The 9,615-nt window shown below is 36.7% G+C and overlaps 1 protein-coding gene across 1 annotated transcript in view; it reads right to left on the bottom strand.

The window, feature by feature from the left end:
- Positions 1-3,653, bottom strand: part of LOC107059902 (uncharacterized) — a 5,616-nt gene extending 1,963 nt beyond the window's left edge. The window contains exons 1-5 of the mRNA XM_015306998.1: positions 3,440-3,653; positions 2,808-3,235; positions 2,438-2,560; positions 1,922-2,328; positions 841-1,870 (exon numbers count right to left, since the gene is read on the bottom strand). Coding sequence (XP_015162484.1) covers positions 841-1,870; positions 1,922-2,328; positions 2,438-2,560; positions 2,808-3,235; positions 3,440-3,653 — 2,202 coding nt within the window. The remainder of the gene's footprint in view (positions 1-840; positions 1,871-1,921; positions 2,329-2,437; positions 2,561-2,807; positions 3,236-3,439) is intronic.
- Between the last annotated feature and the right edge of the window lie 5,962 nt (positions 3,654-9,615).

The following is a 9,615-nucleotide window of genomic DNA, read 5'->3' as shown; positions in this document are numbered from 1 at the left end:
CCATATTATTTCTCTTTTTCAATGGGGGTCGTTCCATCAATTCGAACTATCCTATATAATTTCTATTTTCTAGTTGGGTCGTGACATCATTCCGACCCTACCCATATAATTTTATTTCTTAGATTATGACCACCTTTAGCCATCAAATCTAATACTCCGGCATATAAACATGTTCCAGCCAGTTTTTCGGTGACTTTCTTGTTTAATATTGACTCGTCTATTGATTCCAACATGATCCATATACTTTATACTAGATTTTGAGCACTTGCAACAACCGTTACATTGTGAAGAAGTATATATGGAGCAACCACCTAATTTTGTTGCTCAGGGGGAGTTTAGTAGCCTTGTATGTTGATTACGTAAGTCACTCTATGGTTTGAAACAGTCTTTGCAAGCTTGGTTTGGGAAGTTCCAACACTGTAATTTTATCACTCTGTGTTTTATCGGCATTATGCATCAAATTCAGTATTTCATGAGAAGACCAAGCACATTGAGATTGATTGTCAATTTTGTGAAGTCGAGTGATCAACTTGCAGATATCTCACCAAGCCCCTCATCGGTCCTCGTGTTAATTACATTTGTAACAAGCTAGGTACATGAATTGTATGCACTAGCTTGAGGGGGAGTGTTAGAATATGAATAGGTTTATACAATCCTATTAGAATAGGAATAGGTTTATACAATTCTATTAGAATAGAAATAGTGATAGAAATAGAAATAGGAATACAAAATAGTATCCTACTTGGTAAATGATTGTATTCTAGGGTCTATAAATAGGGTCTCAGTGTAATAATGTACACAACAATAATTCAAATAATATTCTTTTCCTATATTTCTCACAGTTAGTACATTAGTATTCCACCTCCCATTATTGACTAATTGATTGACATCTTCAAACTGGTGAGATCTTCTGTTAGTCACTGGGAGATAATATTGTAGAGCTCCAAGCTTAGTCCAGTTGTCATACCAAATTTTAGCATTCTCACACTTTGGCTCCCACCAAATTTTTTGAGCAACATAATTTCTAGCTTCAATCATATACTTCCACGTCTGATAACCCCATTTCCATTCTACCACCTGAGGAGCATATCTTTTGCAATACTTATTCCACATGAAGATAGTCCACATTGACTTTTGAGTCCTAAATATCCACCATAGTTTAGCATGTAATGCTTTTGAAATATCAAACAGTGATCTAAAGCCTAGACCACCTTCTTCTTTAGGCCTGCAAATAACATCCCAAGCAACCCAATGTTTGTTTCTGCCCACCTTCTTGAAATTCCATAGAAATCTTACAAACATTCTATGTAACTCATGAATCACACATTTAGGAGGATTTATAGCATACAATAGATATATAGGGATGCTATTCAGAACATTATTTACTAATACAGATTTACCTCCAAAAGAATGGATCTCCCCTTTCCAGGTTTGCAATTTGTTATGTACCTTTTTAATGAGATCTGAATAGTGATTCTTTCTCTGTCTGGCATGTCCAATTGGACACCCTAAGTACATCAAAGGAATTTTTCCTCTGGGGAATCCTATACAACTTTCCACCTCCTGGATCACAGTTCTAGCAGTTTTATCATGCACATAAAATAAACTCTTCTCCTTATTGATCTTCTGCCTTGACTGTTGCTCATACTCCTCCAAAGTTTGCATCACTAACCTCAAAGACTTCTTATCTGCAGAAACAAATAAGATAGTATCATCCGCATATGACAAATGATTAATGTTATCACTCCATTTTGGCATCCCAAATCTCTTGAAGTCCTTATTCTCAAATAAAGAGTTTAGGGCTCTAGACAACACTTCTGTAGATAAAATAAACAGAGCATGATACAAAGGGTCTCCTTGTTTCACACCCCTAGTAGAATGAAAGAAACCATAGGATTGCCCATTTATAAGAATAGACTACCAATTATTAGCCAATAATCTCCAAATCATATCCACCACTCTATTATCAAATCCCATTTTTTCCAGCACCTTTATCAAATACTTCCAATCCACTCTATCATAAGCTTTGGCCATATCCAGCTTAATTACCACATTAGCAGGTTTGCCTCTTTTCTTCATATTTGTAATGATTTCTTGGGCCAATAAGATATTTTCTGTGATATTTCTGCCCTTCACAAACCCAGACTGATTTTTAGACACTAGAGTAGGGAGATATGCCTCAAGCCTATCATGAATCAATCTTGATATTACCTTATTAAGAAAACTACTTAAACTAATTGGCCTCATGTCAGAGAATGACTGAACAATTTTTTTTTTTTGGCAATAAGACCAAATTAGTATGTGTAATAGATTTAGGTAAAGTGCTGCCTGCAAAGAAAGCCATGATCATTTTTACAATATCCCAGCAGCTTTGGAAAATTATACTTGTTAACCCATCCGGGCCACTAGCACTTTCTCCATTTAATTCAAAAATTACCCTCTTCACTTCCTTTTCTAATAGTGCCTTTGTAATACCCCTATTCATCTCCTCAGTAACTAGTGTAGGCACATGATTAAGAAGAGACAAGTCTGCAGGGACATTTTCACTAGAAAATTGCTTCTAAAAAAAGAGACAGCCTCAACAGCCACCTGCTCATTCCCTTCTGCCATTGCCCATCTTCTTTGATGATTCTTGAAAGCGAAAGTCTCTTTGTCCTCCCTTTTACTAGACTATGGAAAAATCTAGTATTTCTGTCTCCTTTCGAGAACCACTGAATCCCTGCCTTTTGTCTCCAAAACTCCTCTTCAAAGTATAAATATCTCTTCAATTAAGCCTGATCACTCTAAAGAACAATTCTATTGCTTACAGTAGGATTTTCTTCAAAAAATTCTTCTTTGAGCCTCACAATCTTCTCTCTAATGATCAGTTGTTTGAATATATCTCCAAATCTTTCTTTGCTCCAACAGGCAAGAGCATACTTAGTATTCTTCATTTTCTGCTTAATAGTAATAAAAATATCTGAATTCTCCTGAGCAACCCAACTTCTTTTCACCACATCCTTAAAGTCAGCCTCTTCCACCCAAAATTTCAAGAATTTGAATGGTTTTCTAATATGAGGTTGTTGTCCACCAAAAGAGAGTAATAATGGGGCATGATCTGATCCTGTTCTAGCTAGGTGCTCCATTTCCACATGTACAACCATGCCCATGCATTCATGATTTATCAGTATTCTGTCCAGCCTTTTAAAGATGCATTCACTATCAGCTCTGCCATTCCACCAGGTGAAAGGACTACCTTTAAAGTTTATGTCCAGCAAGTCACATGAATTAACACAAAAAGTAATGTCCTCAACTTCATTAGGTGTCACTGGAAGCCCCCTGTCTTTTCTTTATCAGACAAGATTACATTGAAATCACCCCCCAACTATCCATGGGAGATTCATGTTGTGAGAAAGAGAGTAGATATCATTCCAGAGAGTGAGCCTTTCTTGACTGTCACATTTGGCATAAACAATGGTAGTAATCAAAGATTCACTGGAATTTTGAAAATTCAATTGTAATGTTAGCTGTTGTTCTGTATCAGATAACACTCCAACCTGAATGTGATCCTGAATAAACACCCATATCTTTCCATTTATATTGTAATTTGCATACTGCATGCCCAACCTTCTCTTATACTTGTGAATATTCCTGGCTTCTTGAAATGGTTCCATTAATGCAATTATAGCAAAATTATGATATTTGTGCAACATTTGAATTCTATGGAATGAATGCTGAGTTTTGACAGATCTCACATTCCAAAATAATGCCTTCATTATCATTTAAATGTTGCTTTTCCTGACCTCTTAGGATTCACCCTAATAGGTTTGTTCTCCCCTTTAGTCCTTTTCTGCTTACAAACAGACCTAAGTGCATTAAAGAAAAGTGTCTTTTCTCCCCTTTTTTCTGGGCAACAAAAGTGAGAAACAATAGGAATTTTATTTTTATTTTTTATTTAAAATTATATTATTTAATATAATTGATGGTAATTATAAGAGAAAATGTCTAGATGCCTAGTGTGGAGGTGTGAGAAGTTCACTACGAATGGTTTTAGGAGAGGTAAAGATAGGTCGAAGGATTATTTGGGAGAGGTCATTAGACATGACATGACAAGACGTAGTTTCAGTTTACCAAGGATATGACCTTAGATAGAATGTTGTAGAGGATACAACTTAGGGTAGTGGGCTAGTAGATAGCAATGTGTTGTTGTCACGATCCAAACTACCTTGTAGATGTGACATGATGAATAGGATCCTGAGAGACCCTAGAAAAGCCACTTGACATAAGACTGTCACTAAGATATGAATATACTTAATGCTATGAATCATAAAGATGAATAAAAGTCTCAAAAGTACAAATCTGGACATGCAGAAATCATACAAAGTCTTACATAAGCCTCTACTAATCATAGATGTGACTAGGACAAATTCTACCTCACGAAATAAGCTGAAAACTGAAATGAACATAAAAGACCGATAATGGTCATTCCCTCAAACAACGAGGACTCACCAATCTGCTAGCCATGCTGAAATAATTTGATCTAACTATGACGGAAATGGAGAAACGTCAGACCCCATATTATGAAACAAAATATGCATAACAAATATATGTGTAAGTATTTTGAATATAGTAAATATGAGGAACATGCATAAGCATAAACACAATAAGTTTAAAACATGATAATGCCTGACCAAGTGAAAACATAACAATCAGATAAGCTAAATTTATAAATCGTGGAGTGGTCAATGCAATATGAGAATCACGACATATGTATAAAAACGTAAACGACGTGAGAAAATCATATCATTTGTGGGATGTTTACCATTTACCGACATAGACCATGTGAGCTATGACATTGAATTCACTGTCTTACTCCCACACCGAAAAAGATGTCCTATTTGACAAGGTGAGGACCTTATACTTAAACTTAGGTGGATCCACTAGCTAAATTGTCCAATTGGGATATCCTTGATAAAGTTGCTTATGAAGTTGAGTTGCCTAATGACTTAGTGTCAGTACATCTGATTTTTCATGTCTTTTTGTTGAAAAAGTGTGTTAGAGATCTGACGTTCATAGTGCCTTTAGAAGGTTTGGGAGTTAAAGAATATATTTCATATGAAAAGATTCTGGTTGAGATTTTAGATCGACAAGTTTGGAAATTAAGAAATAAGGAAGTTGCTTCCGTGAAAGTTCTTTGGAGGAATCAATTAGTTGAGGGTGCTATTTTGGAGGCCAAAGCTGATATGATGTCCCGATATCCTCATCCCTTTCCTTCCGCTCCTATTCTAGCTTGAGGTATTAGTTCCTCATGGTTCATTCTTTCGGATTCATGCGCTTTAGTCTTTCTCATGTTTCCATATGCATGCATGTTCATGAAAATGTTTTCTTGGAAAATAAGTTAATTTCTAACTTATTTTTTTTATGTTTGGTTGGTTAGTGGAAAAATAATTTTCAAAAAATACTTTCTAGTGTTTGATTGGTGAATGAAAAACACATTTTAGAAAATATCTTTTATTATTTGCTAGAGAGTAAAAAATACTTTTTAGAAAAATAGTTTATGACCTGAAAATCAACCTCAATAATAGATCAAGGACCTAGCCCCAACACTCAATTCGAAACCTAACCCCTACTTCCGATATCAGACTTGACATTTAATTGGAACCTGACCTTGACCATGACCTAAATTAGGACATGATCCCAAGATCCAAACTAGGACCTAACCCCGCTAGAGACTCGATATTTGAAGTAGAACATGATCCCGACATCTGAACCTGAACTTGAATCGAGACTCGACTCGACCCAAGACCTACCTACTCTTTACAACATTCGACTCAAGATCCAGCTTTTGAATTAGAATCCAACCCCGATACTCAACCCGAGACTCGACCCCCAACTCTGACCTAGGACTTGTGCAACACCCCAAAAATTTCTAAGTTAAGACCCAAACTATTCTTCATTTATATGTAAGGTCATATTGGGTTATTCTTAAATTGTCCATATTTGTAAAGGTCAATTATTTAGTGTGAGAATGCATTTGGATATTGTAACACCCCGGATTTAAAATAGAGGATAGCATGTTAGGACTTCAAGGTGCCACCCCGCAAGGACCAATTATGGGCCCATGAAGAGGCCCCAAGAAAACTGCCTGAGGTAGTGAATAATGGCTAGGACCCACGCCCAATGGATGGGTCCACAGCTCGTGGCTAGGGGTCCGTAGGTGGGGGAAAAGTCTCTGTCAATACCACGCCCAACCAGGATGGACCGTAGGTCCATCCACGGCCCGTCGGCGGGGTCTCGTGGTTTGCCTTTTTGGACAATTGAGAAGGTTAGCTTAGGGGCACTTTGGTCCTTTTCGAATTTAATTGAAATTAAGTTGTGTCGTTTTACCCTAGTCTACACCACCTATATAAGTACTTTAGACCCCTAAATTAAGTCATCCTCTCAAACTCACCAAAAGAATTGGGTTCCTCCCTCAAATAATTCTCTCTCTAGAAAGTTGAAGAAGAAGAAGGGGGTTCAAGCTGGTCAAGTCAAGTATCCATTCTTCCAAGCTTTGTGGGCTTTGTAATCAAGGTATTATGTCTTATTCATCCATGGAATTGTTTCATCCATGGAGCCTCCATGATTTCCCCAATTTAGAAGAAGAATTCCCCAATTCTAGTTAGGGTTTCTTCTAATGTTATGAGTTATGACCCAATGGAGTGGATTATAGTTGTTTATGATTGAATTGATAGAATTACATGTTTATATGATGAATTTACATGTACTCATGCCTAACCCTTGTTTCTAACCTAGAATTGATGAAATTGGGTTTTATGCCATGAAAGCGGAAATTGAGGATTTAGATGTAATCTTCTAGGATTGATGAAATACATTATAGATGGCTTGAGATTGTATTTGTTTTTTCTGATTGTATTTGTTTTATTTGTGTCCTTTGTTTCTTTTTTGCTTTTCATTTGGGTCACTTGGACCAGTGGACTTGTATCTAATTTTGTTTTCATTAAATTAGGCCCAATGGACAATTTAGTTAAAAAAAAAAGATTGAATTATATAGATATGAATTGCTTGAGAGTAAAGACATAAATATGAATTGAATTATACTAAAGTATACATGATGAATTATGATTAATAGTGCTTGAGATTGAGCCTATATGATGATATATGATTAGAATTACTTAAGAATGAAGCGTGTGATTAGAATGTATTGAGATCTAGGCATATGTGATGATTATGAGAAGTAATGCTTTGAGAGTAAGGCTTGTAGTTATGAATGTTGATTGCTAGGGCTTTGAGAGTAAAGCTAATATGATGAACTATGAATGTTAAGGCTTTGAGAATGAAGCGTATGTGATTGTTGAATTGTAGATAGAGTTGTTGTGGAAGGATTTACCTACTTGACCTATATTATGTATGTATGAATGAATAATGTGAAAGGTTTAATCACATAGAATGATTTCTAGGTTGAAAGGCTTGCTCACCTAAAATGAATCTAGACTAAATGCTAAATGAATGATGAGGCTAGAGGCGACTACCCTTGACCTCCATATGTAAACGATATGAGGTGATTTCCTATATTCCTTAGAATTGAACAAGAGGTGACTTCCCACGCTCTTATAATGATGAATGGGCATGAAGGTGAGTACCTGTGACCCTTATGAAATGATGTGGATGTGAATCCTCATATCTTTAAAGCTTGAATTGGTAAGACAAGACCATGCATGGTAGCTTGAGTAGTATATCTCATGGATAAAATTGGATTGAGAAATCGTACCCTTCCCTGAGTTGCCTGTACTAGCATAATAGAATGCTTGCATGATAGCTTGACTTGGTGAGGCCACACCATTCCATGATAGCTTGGATTGAGCAATAATACCCTTCCTTGAGTAGCTTGGACTTGCATGAGTAAGGTGATTTCAATGATAGCTTGGTCTAGCATAATGAGGTGCATTTCCTTGATAGCCTTGACTTGGTAAATCGTAACCATTCATGAATAATGATGTATCTTGGAACTAGTAGAGGGATACTCTTCCATAAATAGTAAGAATGGCTAAAGAAGGAACAAGTCCCTAATCAAAGTAGCATAATTATGATGAAACGAGATTAGTTCAAGGAAGTATTGTAAGTATGTTTCTACATGAGATTGATTGTATGATGATAGCTTAGCTTGGATTGTTAATTGAGTTGCTTTCCTCTACATGTATGACTAGAGGTGATGACCCAAGTCTTGAGTAAGAATAAGTCGAGGTTACTTGAGAAGTGTTCCTTCATAATGATTTATGTGTATTGAATATGCTTATGACTTATGTTGATGTCTCTTATGCTTATAGCCTATGTCTTATGTTGACTAATGCTTATTTCATGCTTATGTTGATGATTTATGCTAGCCATCATATTTAGTACATTTTTGTACTAACGCATACTCTTGCTTACATTCTTATCAAATGTAGGGTCCGGCGATATTGACTTCCATCCCCGTGGCTAGGTTCATAGTAGAGCAAGGAGTGAAGATTTGGTGAGTCCTCATAGCATTGAGGATTTGATCACCCTTTCTCTTTTATGTTTTTATTTTAATATTAGAACTATTGTATGGGCTGTGTCCCAAAGATATTCATGTTTTAGATGGTTCGAGACAAGTGTAATAGACTTCCGCTCATTTTATAAAAGACTTTGATTGTTTGAAATGTTTTAAATTTCCACACCTTTTCTATTATCTTATGTTATGAAATCTAAGTGGCTTGTATGAGGCCTCTCAGGGTCTCATACGTCTTGTTACATATATGGGGTACCCCTGGGTCGTGACAAACTTGGTATCAGAGCACAAAGTTTAGAATGGTTTTAGAATGTCTCAAACCACATCTAGTAGAGTCTGGTTCATAAGTGTGAAGCGCGCCACATTTATGAATGAGAGGATATTAGATGTTTAGGAAACTTAACTTCTTCACTTCTCTAAGTCGTGCCATAGATTTTAACTCTATAAGTCTTTCTCCTAATTCGTGCCTGATGATTTTTAGGATATTACTACTACAACGGCTAATGCTAGAAGGAATGAGGAAGACAATATGAATCAAGAGGTTCCTCCTCAAGCTCCGATTGACCCTATAGGTGAGGATGTAACAAATGCAGAGTTTAGGTCAGCATTCCAAGTGTTAGCTCAAGTCGTGACGGCCCAAGCCAATAGAGAGGGGGTAGCCCCCGTTAACTGAAATATGGGTATGGTGGCGTCAAGAGTGAGGGATTTTATGAGGATGAACCCTCCTGAATTTCATGGCTCCAAAGTTGAGAAAGATCATCAAGAGTTTACAGATGAGGTCTATAAGGTGTTAGACATTATGGGATATACTTTGGCTGAGAAGGCGGAATTGGCCGCTTACCAACTCAAGGGGGTTGCGCAAGTTTGGTTTAATCAATGGAAATAAGCTAGACCGGTAGGAATGGGTCCCATAGAGTGGGAAAGGTTGAAAACTGCTTTTCTTGATAGGTTTTTCCCTCTAGAGATGAGAGAGGCTTTGGTGCTTGAGTTCATTAACCTTAGGCAAGGTAAAATGAGTGTTAAGGAATATGCGTTGAGGTTTACCCAATTGTCGAAATATGCTCCATCCCTAGTGGCCGACTCTTGGTCGAGAATGAGTAAGTTTG

Source organism: Solanum tuberosum, unplaced genomic scaffold (assembly GCF_000226075.1).
Source record: "Solanum tuberosum cultivar DM 1-3 516 R44 unplaced genomic scaffold, SolTub_3.0 scf00045, whole genome shotgun sequence".
Lineage (NCBI taxonomy): Eukaryota > Viridiplantae > Streptophyta > Magnoliopsida > Solanales > Solanaceae > Solanum > Solanum tuberosum.
This window is presented reverse-complemented; position numbering and strand designations above follow the sequence as displayed.